Below are 25,669 nucleotides of genomic sequence, written 5' to 3' on the forward strand. Positions count from 1 at the left end.
CCATGCGACTGCTATGGGGCACAGGGCAATAGGGGGCCCAGTCTTAGTTGGGATTATCTCCTCTTCTACTGGGGGCGAAAACTTGGTCAGGACTCTACCCTCAAAAGGAACAACTTTTAGCAATTGAGGCAGTGGGAAAAATGGCCCAAGGGTCATTGAAAAGGGTTTAGGCAGAAATCCTTCTGTGCTGGTTCGATCCTTGCTATGGGGCCCGTACTTCTCTATGTAAGCCACTGGTCACAGGTAAATCATATCAAATATTACACTTGCTGCCTACATAAATTTGCCCTACTAAGTAACATACTCTGAGAAACAACAAGCACTCCCATGATATCCATATAATCTACCAATAACCATAAGCAAATGGCTCACCTCCTAAACCCATATTATTCAATTACTGCTTCTGATTGCTTACGAAGATTCCATCGCTTCCTGATGGAGCCGCGTCTACACATACAGGACCCTGTTTTTCATTAAGCCTTAAAGTCAATTAAAGTTCCGTATTGGAGCGATCAGTCCTACTTTACAAAGTATTGATATTTTTTTTTTTTCCTCCCTGAGCTGCTCGAGGGCTTTTCTACAGCTCAAAATGAGATTTATGTTAGACAATATCCTTCTGATTAAAACAAATCACAGTTTTACTGTTGTAATTTCCTTCTTTTCAGGGTACAAGAAATCAAACAAAGCTGAAAACCCGATATTAGGCTCGATCATGCATGAACAAAAAAAAAAAAGGAAACAGACGGCACCAAAAAGCTTGGGGTGTAACGTGGATCTTTTGCTGTAATCACTCCCACAGAAATGCAATGAGCGTGCCGACGAAGGAGGGGCGAGTCGGCTGGGACTGGAATCGAACTCAGCAACTGATCGGAAAGAGGAGACCGGCCATTTGGGTTTTTTCTCTACCTCTGGCTACGAGTTATAAATCCTTCTGTATAGATATATTTATGATCCTTCTTCCTTTAAAATCTTTAAAGCGAGATAATGTCAAAAAATAACATCTTGCATTAAAGGGGAAAAAACAAAGTCAGTCGGGATTTTCCTTTCTCCTTCCATAATCATATGGGGAAAATAATGGAAAAAAAATATTGTTCTGTTAACGTGAATGAAATCTATATTTTACAGAATAGAGGTGGAGAAGGCAATCATCTGATTTGAGATCGAAAGATTGACACAATCGTCTGAAATTGCCACTTATTAAAAGAAATTGGGTAGAGATGAGCGAATTTCATATTTTGAAATTCGTTCCCGCTTTGTTTGGTGGTAAAAGTAGAATTCCATTATAAATTCAGTTACCACGGACCATAACGCAATTCTATGGCGGAATGCATAACGGCATTCCATTATTCATTCCGTCATAATAGAAGTCTATGGCCTGCATAACGGATCCGTCCCGTTTCCGTTATGCAGGGGAGTCCTCAGGATCAGGAGAGGGCTCTCCTGCATAACGGAAACCGGACGGATCCGTTATGCAGGCCATAGACTTCTATTAAGACGGAAGAAATAACGGAATGCCTCTATAGAATTGCGTTATGGTCCGGGGTAACGCAATTCTACTTTTACCACCAAACGAAGCGTGAACGAATTTCAGAACATGAAATTCGCTTATCTCTAAAACTGAGCATTCCTCACTAGCTGTCACATAAATATTTTTTACAGACGTTCCCAGGATATTGAAATTGTTTCTTCATTTTTTTTTTTTTTAAAGGAAAAAAATTATTTTGAAGCAGTAAAATAATTACATTTTTATATGTCCTCCACAAACGAGAATGTCTATATATATATATATATATATACACACACACACACACACACACTATCTAAATCTATATATAAATATTAAAAAATTAAAATATAAATATATACTGTATACACCCAAAAAATTAAGTATTTATGTTTTTGCTGCCTTTGTAAATAATAATATTATAATAATAATAATAAATAAATAAAAAATAATGGCAAGTGAGGTGGGTCCATAGGTTATTATTGTTACATACAGCATGTTAATGATATATTAATGGGAATGTATTGATTTATTGGAATTGATCTACTTTAAATCAAGGTTTTGTTTTTTAATTATATCTACCTGTAATAGTCTCATCACCATTGCTATTAAAAAAAAGTACTTGAAATCCTGCAGTTTTTACACTAACCATCGAGCCTCACAAGAAGCCGATACTTCCTGTTCTACTTTTCAAGCAGTCATGTTATCATCATCAAAGATAGGACTGAATGTAAGGTAACACCTGTGTGTGTAGCTAAGCCAGGATCAACCATTCACAATAGGTAATGGTCCCAACTTATGAGCTCCCCCAGGTCATAGAAGAAACTCAAAACACTTCCATAGGAATTCAATGTGTTATCTCCAGTCTACAGGTTCCTATGGTCCTTGGGACTGCTGTAAAGCAAATCTCTGAACTGCTTCTGACAGAACAGAGCAGCGTCTCAGCCAAGATGGCCGCCCCCATAATGCTGTACAGAAAAAATAAAAATAAAATGGCTTCATTTAAAAGAGACTCCCCTGTAGTCTATGACTTGAAGTCATGAAAGACCATCGTGGATCGAAGACTCACTGGTCAGCAATGAGCTCCACAGCCCCGTTCTTGCACCCCCGTCCCCCACATATAACATCTCTATGATATATGCCATTCACTATGACGTGCATAGAATAAAAATAAAAAAAATCACAGCAATTTATTTTTGTCTATTTGATACACGGAGTCATAAGATATCAGATCATTTACATCCCAATAGGTACAAAGAGGCTTCGAGAAGAACACTTTTTCTTCCCCCTCATGGAATGCAAAGAAAATTTGCGACATCCTGTAATTAATCAACCGATTTTCTCCTGGCGATATATAGAGCGAGTAATCAAAGTTCAGTAATAACTTCTTCTTTCTGCTCCAGCACCTGCATTTCATTTGTTTATTTTCGCAGGCTCGAAAATCTGAAGAACTGTCAAAGTGCCATAATATTAGCACAATAATCAAAGTTAATTAGCCCCTCTCAATAAACAACTACAAAGCCATAAAAAAAAAAAAAAAAGAATAACAAAACAAAAAAAATCACTGACGGCTTTGTCTCAGTTAATCGGTGGACATGCGAAACTGTTTTCCTAAAGAGAGAGGAAACAAATCCCTTAGAAGTGGCAAATGGCAGGGTTTTGAAAAGTACTTATAGACACAATATGCTGCCACTTAATGCTGGAGGCCTGGGAGAACGTGTATGAGATACGAGAGCCACCTGCTGCCTGAACAGATCTTGGCGCAGCGCAGCTACAGGAACGGCCCACCCTTTCAGTGCTGAATGGTTTGCAGGAGAAGGAGGGACGGCATAGAAAAGCAAAATACAACCTGATGGGAAGCAATCGACAGCGGCACCACATAAAAGGAATAAAAGTCAAGAGAAAAATCAAGGTTTAGAAATTTTTCAAAATATTTCAAAAACGCCCACTAGGGCGGAAATGATTACTCGAATCAATTGAGTAACTTGACACAAAAAATCCTCAATGCAAATTTTTTGCATCGAGGATTCGTTTGTACCATGTGACCATGGAGCGTGAGTGAAGCACTTACTATTACTCACTGCCCCGCGGTCTCCCGCCGGCCGGCACTGGGAGGGGTAGCTGATGGCACTAGGAGGGGTAGCTGATGGCACTAGGAGGGGTAGCTGATGGCACTAGGAGGGGTAGCTGATGGCACTAGGAGGGGTAGCTGATGGCACTAGGAGGGGTAGCTGATGGCACTAGGAGGGGTAGCTGATGGCACTAGGAGGGGTAGCTGATGGCACTAGGAGGGGTAGCTGATGGCACTAGGAGGGGTAGCTGATAGCACTAGGAGGGGTAGCTGATGGCACTAGGAGGGGTAGCTGATGGCACTAGGAGGGGTAGCTGATGGCACTAGGAGGGGTAGCTGATGGCACTAGGAGGGGTAGCTGATGGCACTAGGAGGGGTAGCTGATGGCACTAGGAGGGGTAGCTGATGGCACTAGGAGGGGTAGCTGATGGCACTAGGAGGGGTAGCTGATGGCACTAGGAGGGGTAGCTGATGGCACTAGGAGGGGTAGCTGATGGCACTAGGAGGGGTAGCTGATGGCACTAGGAGGGGTAGCTGATGGCACTAGGAGGGGTAGCTGATGGCACTGGGAGGGGAGCTGATGACACAGGGGAGGGGGAACTGATGTCATGGAGGGGGGTTGATGGTGCTAAGGACTGATGGCAGGGGGACTGATAGTGGCATGGGGGGATGATTAATTTTTATAGAAAACGTTCTTTTAATTTGTTTTTCATTATTAGAGTACTCGATTAATCGTTGGATTAATCAGTAGAATACTTGATTACTAAAATAATCGACAGCTGCAGCCCTATTCCGCACCTTCTATAGACACGGGCAACCATCTTGCCAATGGTCTCACACCTGGCGGAGCCTGACATAACCCCATATTGAAAAATTAGAAGTCCTCCAATTCACTTTAGGCCAGATGTAGAATGATTATCTTAAGGCATGTCTATGTGAGCTACAGAAACCTCCACTGCATCCCAATAGGTCAGGGTCCAGAGGTGTTAACCCACCAGATGTAAAGTTGTATGACCTCCATTTACAAGGAGAAGATCTATAGACTTGGGATATCTAGTAAGGGCAGTCCTTTTTTTTTTTTGCTCCTTTGGTGACTGGCTGAGGGCCTCACGATGCAATACATCACACACATTAGGTCTCCACTGCTTTAACTGGTATTTGTAGACCAGCGGAGATCAAAGACTGACTTGGCTCTTCTCTGTCTACATTTTCATTTCATTATGGCTTAATATAGAAAGATAGGACCTCTAAAACAGGAAGCTCTTAAAGGGAACCTCTTCCCAGAAAGACAAAACAACCAAGCACCATACCTAGTAAAGCTTGCTCATTGCTATAAAACTGTACATTAGTTAATCCATGGCCTCATTGCAGAGAAACCTCTGTATGTAGAGGAGCTGTTAAGTGCCTGAGCTCTGAGGTGCGGAAACAATGGCTCAGGCGTGAACTCATCGTACAGTCTTAACCGATTAGCCCATGAACAGAATACACACTGCTACATACTGGACTTCAGTACCAACATCGGTGGTACGCACTTTCATAATGTATGGTTTGTATGGAAATATCTCGACTTACCCACTCATCTATTATCTGACGTTTGGCTTCATTCGCCTTTTGGAGGTTCCTGCATGCCAGGATTACCAGTGCACCGTGAAGAGCCAAGGAACGTGCGGTCTCAAATCCTGTAAGGTCGAAAGCAAAATCAGAATCAGTTTGTTCCACCACTTAGGAAACCATTGTTAGTACAAGTGAACATGGCGCCAATCCCAGCAAAAGAACGTCTCATGGATGCAACCAACAAACAAGCAATAAAGAAATCTAAAATATATCATTTCTTCACCCCTGGGAGATAATTTAAGATGAGAAGCAACGTACCAGCGGCAGCTTTTGCTGGAGGACAAACTCATTTCAGGACTGAAGCAACGAGTTGGACATTTGCACAAGAAGCACCAAAACATCTGCCGGTTTACACCACCCTGGACTAGGACAGACACTATTAGGAGTTAGAGCTGTGAAGTCACATACGGTAATTTAAAGGACGCACCACTGAAAATTCAGCACTAAAAAGTAAAAAAAATCTTAAGGACAAATGAACGAAGCAGACTCTAAAACTGGTGAGAGGGTGAAAAACACGCTCATTCAAGAGACATTGTCCCAGACTGGCACCAATTTCTCCTGACTTTTCCATAAACATGCTCAAAATCAGCCATGCATGTTTAGCTTAATTCCGTTTTATGACCGGACACAAAACCGCTGCATGCTAGTGACGGATCAGTTTTTTTTTTAAGAGCCTAAAAACGGATCAGTCACCCATTGACTTTCAATGTATTCAGATCCGTTTTGATTTCCCTAATAGAGCCCTACGCTGCCATCAGACACCTTTCCAGGAGAACAAGGGATCATACATGTGCTGAAATCCAACATGTCCAATCTTTCTTTGACCCGAATTAAAGTTTGTTTGGCTGTGTGTGTAAGGTTTTTGCAGGTATGTAAAGTTTTGCCACTCCTGTGTTAAACGGGTTATGGGGACTTGGAGCCGACAACCCGTAGGGGCCCTGATCCCTTGAACATTAAAAACCCCATTCACTGGTCCGAGGTCCGGCCACTGCTCCGTTCCTGGTTCCTGCAGGATTAGGAAGCTGACTGATCCTGTCACAGGCCTCAGCAGTCACTGCCGCTTGAATGCTATGTCACAGCAGGGTTAAACCGGTCCTTGTGGACTTGTGATTGGCCACAGTGGTCACGGTACCAAGCCACTTTCCGGGTAGGAGGGGTTGTTGGCTCCAAGGAACTGTAGAACAACTCCTTTAAGGTACAGTCAACGCATCTGGTCAAAATCCACATTGGCACAATCTACACCAAATAGTGTGGATTTGGCTCATATTTCGCCCCTCTGCAGAAGACACCCGTAACATAAACTGACATGCTTTGGATCTCAAATCGGCACTGTGCACGGAGTTATGTGCAGAGTCCGATGTGGATATTCTCAGCGGAACATGGATGAGATTTCGGAAAGTATTATCCACTTTCGTTCCTTCTGTACAAGGTGCGGACTCTCCGCACGCAATTCCGCACTCTTGCAACTTTTTCTTTTTTTGCATTCTTTCTTACATCTATAAATTGCACCCTCTCCCTAAATGACCCCCAAGAGGGCCACCTTCTCCCAGGTCAGCCTAAACACGAAGGTACATTAAAAGGTTGCACATTGCCCTAAATGTCACCTACAGAGAACCGATTACAAAATGAGTGTGGAAGCGAGAAGACGTCTCCCGCTCCTCCAAGCGCATAGAAGAACCCACGTGCTATTTCTCATCATAAACTGATGTTCTCAATAAGTGGAGATGTAACTGTTCCTCGCTTATTGCTGTCTTTTTTTTTTTTTTAGCCCCTCATAAAAGTAAAATTCCCTGCAAAGCTTGGTCTCGGGAATGCTGAGTTGCAACAACGCTTGTAGAAAATGCTCATTGCTGAGACAGGTGTATAAAGACACCCTTGGATCTCGCTTGGATCGCTACTGTATAGACATGCAGAAAATTTACTGTTGAATTAACTGGGTTAACTGGATTATTCTAAATTTACCGAGCAAACTCCTGCCGTTTCTCGCACACACTCCGGGGACCCATTCGTTGTTGTGTGCCGTGCACCACTTCAAATAGAAGCATTCAAAAATTAAGTGCGGTTTGCAAGATTGATGAAGAAACCATATGTTCCCTATTAAACGGAGAAAGGCAAAAAATGTATAATTGCGTTGTTTAATGTACTTAGCAAATATCTGGAATTAGCCGACGGAAATCCACCACAGTGATTAGAAATTATGATGCACGACAAGATAATACCGAGGGTATTTTTGTGCCGCTTTTAAAAAAATAAATAAAATTGTCTTAATGTGACCTGGCAAGAAACGGACATTAAAAAGGAGATAAATGCCGGTTTAAAATAATAATCATAATAAAACCAGAAGATTACAAATCAGCAAAAATGAACGGATTTTGATGGTTTCTAGAAAGGCTGCGAAAATCGACAAAAAGTTTATAGTCGTCACGCTCGAAAAAGGGAGAGAGAAAAAAAAACACCAAGTTTAATTGCTTAGTCAAAGACTTTCGGGATGTTCTCCCGAAATTGACAAAGAACTTGGCTTAATTAAGGTGCTGCAGGGTCCACGGTGCCTAAGGGCTGGGTTCAGAGAGGGATATTGGCAGACATGGATTTCCTCGTGTGATAAGTAGGTTCTCTATTGAAAGACGATCGCTGTCAAACATGTGACCTTAACCTCTGCGGCGTTCGGCACACGGAGCAATTACAGCCCCCCTGCCAGAGGAGCTCACACGTACAACTAAAGAATAACTTACATTGCATATGTTCAATATTTCCTGAGGTTTGTGAACACATGTAGTGGAGCTGAATCTGTCGGATACAGTACAGATGAGTCAGTCATTTGGCACAACACATTGTCGTATTACGGTGCGTTAGCTGTGGTTTTACATACATAGCTATGACGTTGTATCGGTAATTCATTTCCAGGTCTTCAAAGAGCCTTGACCTCTGTTCAAGCCAATAAAGTGCTCATTTGCACGGACGAACTGTTCATTCCCGATCATTGCCCGCTCGTTTAGTTGCATCAACATGCAGCACCCACCCTGTCTGTAGGGGGACGAACGATCAATAAAACAACTGTTCGGCCCCATACAGACTCATTCTTTGTCGGCACCACATCTCTGTTCATACAGGACGGTGCTCTACCACAAGTGATTTTATGTGGGCCATTTGACTTATACGTCGTAAGATGGGGCACACATTTACATGGTTTGTTCCCGATAATTGACCTAATCTTGGGCATGTGGAAAAAAAAATAAGTCTTCGGACTAGGTTCACACAGGGTGTAAAAATTATACTGCAGAAGCAAAGAGGTTGTCTGGTTTCCGATATTGATGATCTATCCTCAGGATAGGCTATCAATAGTGTTGAGTGAATCGAAGTCAAATGAATTGACTTCGATCCAAATTTAGGGAAAATTTGATTCGCCGTGAAGCCGAATTTCCTCGCGCTTTGTGGTAGAGAATCAATTTTCCCTGAAATGGAGGTAAAAAAAGAAAAACACTACTCATCCATTTGCATGCAAAGAGGCTAGTCGTAGTCATCCTGACTGAAGATACCGCTGAAAATCTCATCATCAGTGATGAAGTCACCGTGCCCAACCAGTGTGATGATGGTGTCTTTCACTAGATGGCCGCGATGGCGATTTATTTATATTTTTTTACCATGACTAACCCCTGAAAGGCCTAAAAGGTAGCCTCAATGAACGCCGCATCTGAGGGGCTCCCGCTACATACAAAGAAATGCGCTTTGTGACAAAGTAATTCATCACAAATCAAATTTCTTTGTGAAATTTGGTGAAGCAGCCAAATAGAATTTTTCGCTTATCCCGGCACCCCTGTCGATCAGTTGTTTGAAGAGAACGCAGTGCTCCTATGAGCTTTATATTCTCTTCACTGTTTACGTGCTCGCTGTCAACATTTCAGGGGTGAGCAGTGTGAGTACTGCTCCTCGAGTGACTACAAATGCTTCCTCCCCTTCAAGTGAATGGGACGGAGGAGCTGTAATTACACTGCTCACTGCTGAAATGTGCACAGCGAGCAGGTAAACAATGAAGAGAACATGGTGCTCATAAGAGCGCTGCATTCTCTTCAAGCAACTAAATGGCAGGGGAGCCGGGAGTTGGACCTCCGCCATTTTGATATTGATAACCTATCCTGAGGATAGGTCATCAATATTGGAAACTGGACAACCCCCTCAAGATACATGGTAGTGCAGTTCATCAGGATTTTCCGTGCAGCTTTCGCTGTATTTCTGCGCCAAATCCACACAAAAACCTGCATGCGTTACTTGAGGATTTTCACACAATTTAGCCACAGATCTCACCCTTTCAATTGCAAAGGGTAAATCTGTGCACTGAAAATCCATAATTGACACGACGCAGATTTCAAAGTTCACACCGCAGGTCAATTTTCGTGCTGAAAATTTCGGCACCATGTCGATGAGATTTTGAAAATCCCTGTGTAATTTACATTATGTGCAAACATTCCCACCAATTTTCGCCATCAAACCTGCAGGTCTTCTAACAATGAATGAAATCTACGACAAAACTGCGCGCCATTTCCACAAGAAAGGAGCTGTTGATTATAAAAAATGCAGTGTTGATTCCGTGACTACATTTCTGCACCAAATAGGTCATGTGCGAACCTAGCCTTACTTTAAAATGCTGCAAACTAAGGGGTCAACCCCTCAGACTCGCCCATACTGGCACTGATCGCGGCATACAAAAAGGTTCAATGGAGGATAAAAGAGATTTTTCTGCGTGGCTGTGGCTCTGCGTTACAGCCATTGATCTGCTCCTGATCGCGGCATGTGGCCACTGTCTGCAGCAGATGACAAGTATTCTCATCATAAGTCCTCCAGCCGCTACTGCTCACAGTGGTGAAAAGAGGTACTGCAAGTAACAGAAATAAAATTTGAAGGAGGCATATCAAGAATTAAGACAATCAGAAAGTTATATTCAGATGAGCAGATTATAAAAAAAGAACGGACTTAGTGAAGCTTCTAAGCCTCTACGGCCAAACTAGCAAATGTTTCCAGTCATTCACACTTAGGTATAACACAAATCACATGGAGAACGACACCTATACGATCTCCACAAAAGTGAAAAGGCGGAATGAAATTTTTGTGACCGACTACAAGAAAGAACAAAGATTTTAAACCAAAAGACCTTGAAATTCCAGGAACTTAATGCTGCTTTTGCACCAAGTCCTGAAGTGAAAACAACCGGAGCATTAAATTCCTGAAACGGCTTGTTCTTGAGTGGTACCTTGGGAGAAGGTCTACGTCTTACACACGTCGCCATTCGTATTAATGGTGTTCTGGGCACAGTGTTCTCTACGGTTGACCTTTGTAAAAGAGCACTGCAACCTAGAAAAGGCTTGCGAGTTGTGTGCTGTTGACTGGAGGACGATACACCACCAACATATGGCCATAACGTGTGTTATGTTATACAAAGTACTGCCATATTACTAGATAAATCGCTCCATGGCATGGCAAATCCAATTCTTACTCTTAGCTACTCAGAGGAGTGCAAGAAGCATATGGCTACGGGAATGATGCATGGATAGTGGTCTTCAACAACTTAAAGGGGTTGTCCAGGCTTTTACTATTGATGACTTATCCTCAGGATAGGTCATCAATATCAGATCAGTGGGGGTCCGACACCCAGCACCCCCGCCGATAAGCTGTATGAAGTCTTTACCATAGAGGTCTTTACCACTGCACTCGCCGTCTCCTCATGCAGCTGATCAGCTGGCGTGCCGGGTTTTAGATGCCCAACGATCTGATATTGATGACCTAATCCTGAGGATAGGTAATCAATAGTAAAAGCCAGGACAACCCCTTTAGAGGAACACTCCAGGTAAGGGTAGGTACACACCTCCGTTTAACTGATCTGGCAGGCTGTTCCAGGAGATTAACCTGCCTGCCAAAGCTCACCGGATCCGAACTAGCCGGATACTGCCATTCGTCGCCAGATCCCATGGGGATCCAACCTGCTTTCCGAGATTTTGGCCGGACAACCTGCTGTTCTCTCTTGGATCAGTTATGCTCAGTGTGAGGCCACATGGAACCTCTCTTTGGTGCTCCTTAAATTTCGATGTAAAGCAAGGACCTCTCAAGACCTGCATTACCCATAACACAGAGCCCCATAAGAAATAGGTGAACATGATAACAAGTGAACCCTCCAGGTGCTGCCCAACTTCTATATTCTCCTGAAGCCACTGATTTTATCTTCAACTTCTTTCCCTTCTACGTGAATATAATTGAAATAGCTTTAGGTAGAGGGTCAGGGCTTAGGGCCGTGTCTGACCTACCTGAAGTTATTTAACAGGAATTAGTGCACAGGCTGAGTAAGGTTCTGCTTATAGGACAGCCTAGTTATCTGACATTCCCTCATAAATGACTATGAATAAGACAGTTCGGGTCAGGGGAACCAAGGCTGACACACGGATCGTGTTTCCCAGGCTGATCATGGCTGTGGGCATGAGCCCTAACTCCTTGCTCCCATGCATAGGAAATAGTCCCTCACACACAGCCCCAGTAAAACCACGAATGAATTAGTATCATGTTATACAATGCACCCTCAAATTCTTTCGCCTGTCCTACTAGAGCAGATGTCAGCAACCCATGACACTCCAACTGTTGCAATCTCCATTCATTTTTAGGAGCTAGAAGACCAGCAAAGCAAGTATGCATGCTGGGAGTTGTAGTTTTTAGAATTGCCGGCATTAAGCTGGATGAGGACCCCTGGTCTAGAGAGATGCAGCATATATCTGCCTATAGCACATCTATGAATTGAGAAGTCGGGGAACATTAATGAACACGGGCATTGAAAGGAGGAAGGGAGCAGGGAAGCTACTGATCATGTCAGTCCAACACTGAATGCAGAAGAAGGTGGACCAGAAGGACAAACAGCAGGGGGCGCTACCAGAGAGGAAATGTAATGCACAGAAAAATATATATATTTTTTGCATGCATATTACAATAAGGCTTCATTTGAAATGCCCTAGTCATTGCACAGCAATATGCGAGAAACTCGCAGCGTGCGTCTGTGTGAAGTCCAGTTCTGACCTTTTCTCCTCTGAAGGGATCACACATCACACATGTACACGACCGTATGTATTTTGTGATCCGCAAAAAATACAGATGTCTGCGTGCATTCCGTATTTTGCGGAACGGAACAGCTGACCCCTAATATAACAGTACTATCCTTGTCCGTAATGTGGACAATAAAGGGATATGTTCTATTTTTTTGCAGAACGGACATACGAAAATGGAATGCACACGGAGTAACTTTTTTTTTTTTTTTTTTTTACGGACCCATTAAAATAAATGGTTCCGCATGTGGGCCGCGATAAAAAAAGGAAAGGACAAAGACAAAAAATATGTTTGTGTGCATGAGCCCTTACAATGATTTATAATGCTGTGTGACCCTGAGAGTCCTGGAATCTACTGAATTACACTGACATAATGCTGTCGGTGTAATTCAGTAAATTCCAGGACTCTCTGGGTCACACAGCATTATAATGCAGTGCGATCCTGACAGAGGAGAAAAGGTCAGGACGGGACCTCACACTGACACACGCTGCGAGTTTCTCGCATTGAGCTCGCTTGTTTGTGTCTGGCCTACAGCAAACGCTAAAAAGTCATGACCTGCATGGTATACAAACCCATTCTTGACATCATTGGGTTAAAACACCCCATACACAATATGTATTAATACAAAATCCAAGAATAAGAGTGTGAAATCTATAATTTTCGGGAAAATATAAATAAACAGCTCGCAACGCCTCCTCCTTACAGCAAATATGCTCGAGGGTTTTTAAAGAAAGATTAACAGATTATTTTTTTCACAACTGAATAGCGCAGTAATCACCCCTAGCTTCTGGGAAGTGCAGATGTTTGACTACAACAGAGTAATGAACACTGCGTTCATGTGAGCACAAAATGTGTTGAACAAGGCAAGTATTAATTTTAACAGTTTCATTTTTAGTCTGCCGAAGAACATTTCGGTTTTATTTTCCCCTAATTAGCATGGAGCTGCCAACTGTAATACAATATCATTTTGAGAATTAAACTATAATGTAATGCAGGTTTCTATTAGCTAAACTGTGGCGGTAAAACGCAGAGTTGATCTTTCTTTTCCAAGTACAGTATGCAATGTAAGCAAATGCAATAGTGAAGAAAATGAGACTTAAAGGGGCTTTCCATCTCCAGGGGTCTTTAGGGTAGACCGTGCCCCCATGTGGCCGGACCTGCAGAAAGAAGTATATTTCCTCTTTAAAGTGGTTGTCTCATCTGGAAAGTTTATTGCATACTGATAGGAAAAGCTATAAATGTCCTAAAAGTGCGGGCCCCACCTCAAAAATCAGAACGGGGGTGGGAGGGGCTAGCAGAGGAAGCAGGAGGAGCAAGAATGCATTTCCACTGCAGCATCCATGTCATGCATATAGATGCATCCACCCTTACCATGGCTGAATTTGGTTAAGGACTACAACTTCTCACAAAACAAACAATATTGAAATATACAGTATTACTTAAATCTTTGACATGCTACAATACATAACACAAACACTGGGCGGCCACACATAGGTACATACAGCATAGATAACTTGTGGCAGAGTACCTCAACATCATGTTTTATTTTTTTTATTCAAATCTGGTCATCTCATGTTGCACAACTTGGGATATGTTGAGACAAGTAAAAGAAGGACACAACCATAGCTGAAGATCTAAGGTTTTAGCCCCTTTGCGAGGAGAGGTATAAAAAGGTTAGAAAAGGGTCCAAAACACTTAACAACTATAGTTGTTAACCTTATAGTGCGAATACTAGTGAGCGCTTCCATTACTGAAGCGCTCACTAATATGCAGGTGTCGCGGGGAGTGAAGCGCTGCTAGTGCTACCGGGTACTGACCTCTCCCTGATCTTCTCCAGGTCTGATCTGAGGTCTGATATGGGGGAATCTGATCTAATACGGAGGTCTGATCTGAGGTCAGATATGGGGGTCTGATCTGAAGTCTGATGAAGACTGAGGGTCTAATCTGGAGATCTGCTAAAAATATATATATTTTTTTACTTTCCTTTTCTTAAACCTAGGTGCGTCTTATCAGGTGCGCCTTATAAAGCAAAAAATACAGTACTACTACAGCCGAATGGCTTTACATCAAGATTTCAAACATCAAAATTAGCATAGACTAACGATATATAGGACCAAAAATCTCTGAACAATGAATTACAACAAACTGCATTTCTCAATGAAGATCTGCTGCAGTAAGTTTAGAGAACTGTTGGCTTTATAAGTAGCTATTATGATGGTTTATTGCCATCCCATTAACATGAAACGGCAGAATATGAAACCGCTTAAAGATGTTATTTTATGGCAGGACAGTGAAGATCTACAGAATAGCCAGAGCATGGACGGAGTCCCAAAGGAGTAGGATCTTGAGGCAATAATGTTTTGGAAAATCTTATAATGAATTTCAAGTGACTGGCCTGTAACCCTCCAGAGGCAGCAATGACCCGAGGCTGGCTGCTGTTCACGCCACAACTGTGCTTGAATGAGTTCTAATCTGACCCTGCAGTGACAATTCAGCTTGAGCGGACCAATGAGAAATGCATAGCGTAATACGGTCCTGCCTGAAACAGGTGAGAGCTCAAAAGTGACAGCGATGAGAGCTCTGGTCAGGAGCTGCTGGTGACATCGGCACCAGTCTACTAAGCGTTGGATCACCTGTTCTAATTTATGGAATTTCGTAGCAGAGCTGGATTTCACATCCTCGGAGAGTCAAGACCCTTCAGAATGGTTCTAGTATGGGACATAGTCAGTATTGTCCATGCACAGCTCTCCAAGGAGAACCAGAGAAAGCCTATGGAAGCTGAAGGGGCATGATGTCTAGTAGAGTGTCCTCCATTTAAGTAGACAAGCTACGAAACAAGACAACTTCTGACAACTCAAAGCTAGCATATTGTCCATACGCAGCTCTCCAAGGAGAATCAGGGAAAGCTTATGGGAGCTGAAGAAGAATGGCGTCTAGTAGACTGTCCTCCACTTAAAGGGCATCTGTCAGCAGATTTGTCCCTATGACACTGGCTGACCTGTTGCACGTGGGCTTGGCAGCTGAAGGCATCTGTGTTGGTCCCATGTTCATAAGTGCCCGCATTGCTGAGAAAAATGATGTTTTAATATATGCAAATGAGCCTCTAAGATTAACAGGGGCGTTACCATTACACCTAGAGGCTCTGGAACTGCTGCGACCTTACCACTCTGATTCACAGGGCCAGGCATTATGATATTTTCACTGCCTGACCCCGTCAATGAACGTGCAGAGGGTGTGGCCGTTGCAGAGAGAGCAGAGCCTCGAGCTGTAATGGAAACGCTTCTGTTAATTCTTGAGGCTCAGTTGTGGATATTAAAACTTCATTTTTCTCAGCAATGCGGGCACATATGAACATGGGACCAACACAGATGCCTTCAGCTGCCAAGTGCACAGGTCAGCCAGTGTCATAGGTACAAATCTGCTGACAGATGTCCTTTAAATAGGTCAAGCTAACAGACAGGACAACTTTGGATTACCTTTAAAAGTGGCCATAAGTCATCAAAGGACTTTGGAAAGAAGGTGGGCAAATATAACTTTAACCAAACACTACTGAGCACCCAGAACATTGTGAAGGGGATAAATGACGATAAATAAGTTTGGGCACTGTGAGCAAATTCTGCTCTACCGATGTGATGATGGGGTCAATCAAATCAAGGGTTAAGTTGAGCTCCTCGGGGAAATCATTAGAGAGACACAGGAGGTGTGTTCTCCATAAAATGACTTCAAACTTTATTTCAGAAAGCGTATATATATATATATATATATATATATATACACACACATACACTCATACTGACAGCATATCATAATGGCTCTAGGCAACAAAGTTGTGAAACTCTCACAAAAGTGAAGACAAAACATTCGGCCTTGAATTTAGAATATTGTTTTCTAGTGCTATGTAAAATAGCAAGCATCGGCATTAAAATCAGAGAGTATGACAATATGGGAGGGGAAGAGAGCATCGTGAGGAGAAGGCGATAAGATGGAGTCTATATGATTTCCTTCACAAGTCCCCCCTTTTGTGGATGGTTTTGGACCCTGTTTTTCACCTGTTTCCCCAATTTCGGGAACTCCATGTGAACCGTACCCTTTTGGCAGGTAATATCTGATCCTTCTCCTCTTGCCCAGTTTGCAAACGGTCTACAAACATGAAGAGTAATAAGGGTTCTGTAAGCACACAGGTTCATCAGCACAGCGTGTGACCTAGCAGAGTCAGGTCCCCAAAATACTTTCAATTCTTCAGAATTTTATTAGTTGAGTAGGTCTCTGCAGCTCCAACACTGCCTACCTCTTGCTATATTCAAATTCTGCATTTTATAGAAGAATAGTATGAACATTTTAAGCAATATTGGTTGAACCAAGGTTTCAAATACAATTAATTTGGCAACAAGATGTTTTCTTTTAATTTACATCTTTTTCATTTTGCGGTCCTCCATTTTGCTGCCTCAGGTTGTCTCATTAAAAGCAGACCCCTGGGTGTTTACTTAAGAATAAGCAAATTAACATAGGGAAGACCAGGGAATGGAGAGAGGAGGATAATATATCCTCTCAATTATACATTCAATTAAAGGAACTCTAAACAGCGCATTTTAATTTCTTCTTCTATTTGCCATTTGCTAATTTTATTAAGGTATAACATTATGTCTTTGTGCCTCTTTGACCAGTGTCTATCAAGATTTTTCCGATCCGTCCACCTAACAAAACTTTACAAACTGGTTAATAATACAGTTGTTCTCGTGTGAACAAAATGCCACCAATATTCTTATAAAAGGCGCACACGTAACCAAGGCATGAACCATAGAATACATGAGAACAAAAGACGGAAGAGGACGGTCCACACGTCCTAATTGTAGCCCCAGCAAAGTCACCGTTATGGTTGTGTCTAACGTCAAGCTTATCAACTGTTTCCAATAGTAACCAGCAAAACTGTGAACGCAACTCGGCGATATTCAAGATAAGTAAATAAATAAATACATTTAAACAGTGCCTAAAAAGGATTCTGCATAGATAGATGGCCCGAGAGCCACCGACAACTATCAAAGTCAAGGTATGTATGTACAACTGATCTTTAGTGTTACATGGCTTGGGGTGGCACCCCATTATAAGTGTGCAGACAATGGTTTAAACAAAAGGCTTTATTCTTTTCTGACCCAGAGTTGCTGCCACTTTTAAGTGGCACAACACACTTGCTGGTGGCGGCTCAAACAACTGCGTAATGCCAGCTTCCAAGTAATCTCTTTACCAAGGCCCAGAGGACTGCATGCCACACCACTGGTCCCCCAGCAGATAAAGTTGCGCCCAAGAAGGCTGCCGGCTTTTGCCTAAGCCTTACATTCTGCTGTGAATCTCTAGGAGGCTACCCTCTCCTGCAACCTAGCCTGCCTGGCTGTTTCTCTAGGGGCTGTACCAGCCACTTATGTACGAACAACCATAGCCTTTGTGTGTCATCGGGACTGCTAGGTTGTTATCCTTCACAGAATCACCTCATGACCACCTACAACTGTGTATGTAGAAATGTGTATGCCACCCAACATTTTGCAGACTACTGTTCTGGAACACCATGTGGTTAACACAGAACAGATCCAAATCTTTTCAAATTGGGACACCAACCTTTTAAAGGAACATCAAACACAGAAAATGCAAAAAAAATAAATCCCAGCACTTTCCCCTTCATTTGCTCGTTTCTCTTGGTCCTATTTTGCCTCATGCTACAGTTAAAACTAAAATAGATAAGAATTTTTCTCTATGTTCAAGGATTTCATCCATGTCCTCACTGATCCTCACTGTCCTGTGGCAAGCTGTAAGACAACTGGTTGGAGAAGAAGCCTCCCTGCCGTATCCTCCCAGGACAATAAGATTGTTGAGCCTCTTTGCTAAGTCCCACCCCCTTGGCCGGCCTTCAGCTAAAGACGGAGCAGATTAACTGCTTTGGAGGACTTCTACAAGACTGTCTGGGTCAGGATCATGCAGAAAATGCTACAGACTGGCAAACAGTGAGGGCAACTAGAATTCTTGTTTACTGTGAGCATTCATGTCTAGGCTTAGCGTTAATTTAAGAGCATAGCTTGCGCAAACAATCCCAGAACACCACCAACATAGTAAATCCCCTTAACTTGAACTTGGCAAAGTAGTTGCGTACGTTTCCACAAATGGCAAATATTGTCACAAGAGACTACTGCAAGGACTTTCTCGCTTGCAGGAGGACAGTACTCTAACGCAAACACGGCTTTTCATTGGGCCAATTGCCACCTGACAACTGCTTCTCAAGTAGACTCACAAGCCCTTTGGCTTCCAAAAGTGGTGTCTCTGAGGCCTTACTCTCAACCTCTCTAGATTGACAGCTCTCATTATTAGCATACTTTGTGCCTTTCAACACCTGTTGTAGATTTAAGGAGCTCACATCTTCTCTCGGACTATCAATCTCTCACATTTGTCTTCCTCATCTTATCGGCTTTATCTTCAGCGCCTGGATGAAGAACTCCCCTTTGAAAGCAGGTCTTGCTGGCATGTCACAAGCTCACTCTTGATGCTAAACACACTCACTTATATACTGTAGGTGCCTCAACCCTACTTACCAGCCTTGAGAAGAAGCACTACCGCTCAGCCATTGGCTGAGAAGGCATCTCCAAGCATTGCCTGGTCAAGCTGGGACCAGAAAGTGGAGACCAGAAGACACCTGGAAAATATCAGAACTGCAACCCCAGAAGATTGATGAGGTATTTTTTTTTCTCATTGTGCCCCATATATAGAAAATGTAATCACAACGTAAAAAAACAACAACTTTGTTTTCTGAAAGCAAAGAAGGCTGACCTGCACATTATTCAATAAACGCAACATAAGACTGCATGTAGACCATTCAATATGTCAACTTCTTCAGACAACTATGGGTTAAAGATTTTATTTTATTTTTCAGAGAGATCATTGTCTTAACAAACTTATAATGGTCCTGACTGCCTGCCAAGCTCTACTGTAGTGTATTGGGTAGGGAGGGGGCGGAGAGGACGCCTCCTACTGTCTTCTGAAGCTCACTTGATGAATGTCAGCTGAAATCTCTGGCACACAGGCAGATAGCTATCAACAAAACAAAAAAATCTTAATACTGCCTATGCATATTTTTTCCATACACAAGTCTAATAATAATTGCAACTTTTTTTTATCACTTAAAATTTTTTTTTTTACCGGAAAACCCCTTTTAACAAGTTCCTACAACATGGCCCCTGAAACAGAAAATTCATACTTACCTGCTCCACACCACTCTGGTCCTCCATGATGCCTCTGCTCTCTCTCCCTATCTTCCGGTCCCGGCACTGTTTACATCCGGCTGGCCATGATCATGGTCACATGCACTGCTTCAGCCAATGACTGGCTTCAGCTGTATGGCTTGCGGTCACATCACTGTTGAAGCCAGTCATTGACCATGTCCACAGCCGGCCAGATGTAAAAAGTGCCAGGACTGGAAAATGGAAAGAGTGGAGGCAGAGCAGACCACCAGAGTTTCAGAGGCCATGCTGCAGGTCTTTACCGGAAAACCCTTTTTAACAAGTTCCTACAGCATTGCCCTTGAAATAGAAGATTCATACTTACCTGCTACACACCGCTCTGGTCCTCCACGCTGCCTCCTCTCTCTCTCCCCCTCTCTTTCGGCCTGCCACGGCCACGGTCACATGAACCATTCCAACCAATAACTGACTTCAGCAGTGTGGATTGTGGTCACGTCACTGCTAAAGCCAGTCATTGACCATGTCCATAGCTTGCCAGAAGTAAAAAGTGCCAGGACTGGAAAATGGAATAAGTGTAGGCAGAGCAGACCACGGGAGTCTCAGGGGCCATGCTGCAGGAACTTGTTAAAAAAAATAATAATTTTACCGGAAAAACTACTTTAAATTGACAAATTATTAAAAGCTACAAAACGGGTTACCACTGGTCAAACATCAATCTCTTTATCTGCCTACAAAACTGTAAATCTTTAAGAATATATCTCTGTAACAATGTCTCTATTTCGAGAGTGAAGACATCTCGTAAAACATAAATTTGTAACGGTAGACATCCATTTTTCAAAACATATCATCATGTTTAGGTTGAAAACGACGTCCTGCCTCTCCCTTTGTGTGCTAAACTGGCACGTGTTGTTCTTGGACGTAAGGCTGGTGGAGAAAGCCAACTAAAATGAATTAAGATGACTAATGTGTAGATTCTGTTTCTCGTCCAACCAAGCCTAATGTGAAAACCAGTTTCACATGTTGTTGGCACGGCCCGTCTTCACTGTCCAGGCAGAAAGAGCAATACGTCTTGTGTCAAACGCAAGATCTCAAACATCTTGAAGGCCTTTTAAAAGACCAGTATCCATGTGCAGTGGATGGGGCTTTCACAATCCGTCTATTGGAAAGCTCATCTGTGTCGACTACCATTGTCAAACTGAACACGTTAACAAGGAAAACGCTGCCTCCGAGACCATCGTGACTTTTAGCCAAGTAGGTTGGAGCAGGCGTGAGCAATAATGGCGATCTACAGCCAATACAAATAGACAGGAAATATGTAGACCTCCATGGAAGAAAAATAATCGTCCTTCAACTTACAAGTTATTTACAGTCCACCACCCCATGGAAGATTATAATAAACTACCAATAATCCAACATGATGTGAACCAGTAATAGGCCAGACTGGCAGACTACTGGAAGTATGGCAGGATTCACACATGCCAGGATTGATGTAAAAAAATGAAAAAGAAAATCAGACATCACACTCTAACAAAGCCAGAAGCAGCCCTGTACCGCGCACATGGATCCAGAGATCTCCTCAAACTCCAATTGTTCTGCAAGATTTATTTCAGGCTGACAACTCGGGGGATAGTCCTTTCTGCTGTAGCTCTTTTTCTGTAACTACCACAGCCTTTAACAGAAGATCAGGCTGGTGGCGCGTGAAGATTTGAATGAGCATGTGCGACCACCTCAGTGAGATGGATGGAGAAATAAGGAATAGAACAAACAGCAGGTGGCGCTATACAGACACATTTTATTGAATAACTCAGTGGCTACAATACATTTTGAATTACATTTAATTACAAGAGGTATCAGATCCAGGTGCTGGTTTGAAAAATTTTGAATATTTTTTAATGGGCATCTGTCAGCAGATTTGGACCCATGAAACTGGCTGACCTGTTACATGTGCGCTTGGCAATTGTGTTGGTCCCATGTTTGTATGTGTCCGCAATGATGAGAAAAACTATGTTTTAATATATGCAAATGAGCCTCTAGGAGCAACAGGGGCGTTACCTTTACACCTAGAGGCTCTGCTCTCTCTGCAATTGCTGCACCCTCTCCACTCTGATTGACAGGGCCAGTTTGTATGCCGTTTTCACTGTCTGGCCCAGTCAAAGTGCGGGGTGGTGGCAGTTGCAGAGAGCAGAGCCTCTAGGTGTAACAGTAACGCCCCCGTTGCTCCTAGAGGCTCATTTGCATATATTAAAACTTCCTTTTTCTCAGCAATGCGGGCACATATGAACATGGGACCAACACAGATGCCTTCAGCTGCCAAGTGCACATGTAACAGGTCAGCCTGTGTCATAGGTACAAAACTGCTGACAGATGCCCTTCAAAGGAAAGGACTCAAATGAGAGAAGATGTACTGTACAAGTCTTTCCTTATGCTCTTCCTTCTACTCGTGACTTTGAATTATTAAAACAAAAAAACTTCAATGAACTGTGTGAATCCAGCCCAGAGAATATTATTTCATTTTTGTTTTTCAACAGCGCACAGACACAATGTGCAGACATTTCTTGTTTTCTGCAGATCACTTGCCACCTTTACTGTGTAGACTGGAACACGATACACAAAGACAAAGCTCTGCAGGCATCTCCCTGGTTTTTTCCTGGTCTCTGAGGAGGGGCCTGTACTCCATCAACTCCTACAGACTGACAGTTTAAAGGGGCTAGCCACAATGCAAAAGTACCCCCTAGGCAGAGGATAGCAGATACGTATCTGATCAGTGGCTTCTGTCAGGTGAAACCCCCGCTGATCACAAGAATGGGGGGTCCCACGTCCATGTATGAATGGAGTGCCCGATTGATCAAGCGCACTGCCACTCCATTCATTTTCTAATGGACTGCCGGAAATAGCCAAGTGCTGTCCCTGAAATCCCATAGAGAGTGAATGGAGCAAAAGCGAGTATGCTCAAACTGCCACTGCATGTATACAAGGACACGGTTCTCGTGATGAATGGGGAGTCCAGCAGTCAGACCCCCCCACCAATCATATACATATCCCCTAGCCACAGGATAGGAGACGAGTTTGTATTCTGGCACACCCCTTTAATGACATCTTTCTGTCAATTCGGTCCCATTCCTTGCAAGTGCCACAAAAAAATGAGCCCTTCTTCCCCCAGACTGCAATGACTATAGAGAGAATACAAGAGGTAACACTGTGTCTCCAAAACCATCGCACTCAGGTCCATTTAAAAAAAAAATATTAATAATTTACCTAATTAATTACACTACAATTAAATACAGGAGACTTTCTCTTTGAGAACCTCCACAAAGAGGAGCTTTCCCCTCTCCCGAGATGTCTGCTTTAGTAACTACTTGCATCCCCATGTAATAATAATTCGGGAACGTCTAGTCTTAGGACTCTATATTGTGCCATTCCTTTGTTATTCCTGCTAAAAGTTAGGGATGAATTGCCAGCAGTTTGCAAAGAAGGTCCAGATGGGTGTTACCAGTTGGGGGGGGGGGTGTCCTTGCACAGTCTGACACTGGAAGCACTGATTGGATAATGTCACCACTGTTCTTGTTGCAGCCACGCTCTGCTGCTTTCTGGGACCAGCCCCTCCCTGGCCGCATCCAAATCCACATGCAACACGTGCGACGACCAAATCTATGGTGGAAAAATGGGCCACGTGTGAATCCAACCCATCCACTTACCCCTTTAAAGGGGTTGTGTCACAAAGCATATTCTTCATTTTTGAAACCAACACCTGTATCTGAAGACTTTTGTAACTGCATGTAACTTAACGTTTATTATAGTCAGTGATCTATTGCTGTTGGTTCTATTTCTTAATTTTTTTTGTCCGTCTCGTTGAGCTGGTCGAACGCGCTCACTTTAAGGCTAGGTCTACACAACGACATTTGTCGCGCGACATTTTGTTGCACCAATGTCGCGCGACAATTTTTATAATGGCAGTCTATGGTGTCGCACTGCAACACGCGACATGCTGCGACTGCGACGCGACAGTCGCAGAAAATCCATTCAAGATGGATTTTTCTGCGACTGTCGCGTCGCAGTCGCAACATGTCGCATGTTGCAGTGCGACACCATAGACTGCCATTATAAAAATTGTCGCGCGACATTGGTGCAACAAAATGTCGCGCGACAACTGTTGCGCCCTATCTGTCGCGCGACTTTTTGTCGCGCAACAAATGTCGTCGTGTAGACCTAGCCTAAATCTTGAACTGTCTCCAGCCGTATGTTGTGTTAGAAGCTGTGGCAGTTACAGGGAGAGAGCTGCAGCAGAAAGGACACGCCCCAGGAGCTGCCAGGCTGAAGATAATCCAGCAGAGCAACTGGAGCAGTGAATGGGAAGATCTCTGGACCCATGTAAGGTACAGGGCTGGTTCTAGCTTTGTTAGAAAGGTATTGTCATGTCCTATATGATGTCTGATTTTCATTTTTTACATTAGTCATGCTAAGGCCTCATTCACCTGACCGTTGTTTGGGTCCTTAACCGAGCCGCTGTTTTGGCGGCTCGGATGCGGGCCCATTCACTTTCCGCGGCCCCGGTAAAAAAATATAACATGTCCTATTCTTGTCTGCGCTTTGCAGACAAGAATAGGCATTTATATTGCCAGCGCCCGTTCCGTTCCTGCAAATTGCGCAGCTGGATTGCGGATCGCAAAAAAACGGCACGGCCGTGTGCATGAGGCCTTAAATATACAAAATTGTGGTCACACCTGGGTAGAAGGATAGTAAATTCATTTTATTCTCTATGACACAAAGATCAGAATGGGCCAAAGAAACCGCCTGCGCCCACCAAGTAGCGCTTAACACACTTTTACCTAAAATATGAGCGGACAGCAGCAGCAAAAGAGGCTGCCAGCGAAAAAAATTGACCACAAAATGAACCTGAGCTGATATTCCCCACCCGCAGTTTAACCTCTTCCAAGCTGGCAAAGGAATTTATATATATTAATAAATATACATATTAAGAATCTAATATATAAAGCTGAGTGTATGTGTGTATGTCCGTTAAAGGGACCCGCACCGTCGCATTTACAAACACAAAATTTGGCACACAGGTACATCAGGTGTCCGGGGAGGTTTTAGACTGAGTTTAAGCTCTCTAGGACGTACCGTTCCTGAGATATTCCCCAAAAAATTCAAATATGGCACTATCACATTACCTGCACTAGCCAATAGAAGCCGGCAGGTCTTTCACTCATATCCCAACTGCCATACACACGGTCACATGTCACTTGTCAGCCAATAGTAGCTCGCAGGTCCTTAGTCTCCACATACACACAGTTTTACACCAGGTTTCCATAACAATCCAGCCATTTTTCTTCACTGCTGCAGGTCAGCTTTAAAGGGGCAGGGCGCTGTAGACGTCACAGTTAAGGGGGCAAAAAACAGACTTAAGAATCCCGCCCCCAGGTCCCGCTAAGCCACACCCCCTCACACTCCACAGCCGACGGGGATTGAAAAAATGTCAGCTGCAGGGGTGGGAGGGAGGGTGACTTTCTCCCTGCAGCTCACACTCAGACAGCACAGTGCTGCTGTCTGAGAGTGAGCTGTTCAAAAGGACATCCCTGTGTCCGTCCAGATCCTGCGCCAGACGGAGGACAGGGAGTCGAAAAGCCGGACTGTCCGGCCTAAAGCTGAACCTCTGGCCACCCTAGGGGCAGGCTGCTGTGGAGGTCACAGTTAAGGGGACAGTCTGCTATTTAGGTTAGTGTTAAGGGGCAGATTGCTGTAGAGGCCACTGTTAAGGGGACGGGGTGTTGTGGAAATCACTGTTAACCACTTAAAGGGAACCTGTCACCCAAAAATCGCCTATTAAGCTGTTTACAGTACCTTATAGTGCTGTATAGTCGTTTCCTGATGCACTTTTTGTTAGTTTTGCAGCATGTATGCTCAGTCAGAAATCGATGTTATATTCAGCTGCTGCCCCGTGCTTCAAGTCAGGCTTGAAGTCACGGGGGCAGCGGCCTCGGCGTCTTACATGGCCCTCTCCCCGCCCCCTGCCTCTGTGACTGACAGCCGAAATCCGATTCCGGGACCGCGCTCAACGGCCGCATGCGCAGTAAAGGGCGGCAGGAGCGCGGTCCCGGCTGCCGCGCGTACTACGCGCCGTCTTACTTTCGCCGCACTGCGCATGCGTCCGATATCCTGTATCAAACGCGCCCGCGCCCGGCA

General features: G+C 43.6%; 1 protein-coding gene across 1 annotated transcript in view; it reads right to left on the reverse strand.

Moving 5' to 3' along the window:
* WWOX (WW domain containing oxidoreductase) overlaps nucleotides 1–25,669 on the reverse strand; it is an 834,115-nt gene that overhangs the window by 776,184 nt on the left and 32,262 nt on the right. Inside the window, exon 6 of the mRNA XM_044270184.1 lies at nucleotides 5,148–5,254. Within this exon, the coding sequence (XP_044126119.1) occupies nucleotides 5,148–5,254 (107 nt within the window). The remainder of the gene's footprint in view (nucleotides 1–5,147; nucleotides 5,255–25,669) is intronic.

Source organism: Bufo gargarizans, chromosome 10 (assembly GCF_014858855.1).
Source record: "Bufo gargarizans isolate SCDJY-AF-19 chromosome 10, ASM1485885v1, whole genome shotgun sequence".
NCBI classification, from domain to species: domain Eukaryota; kingdom Metazoa; phylum Chordata; class Amphibia; order Anura; family Bufonidae; genus Bufo; species Bufo gargarizans.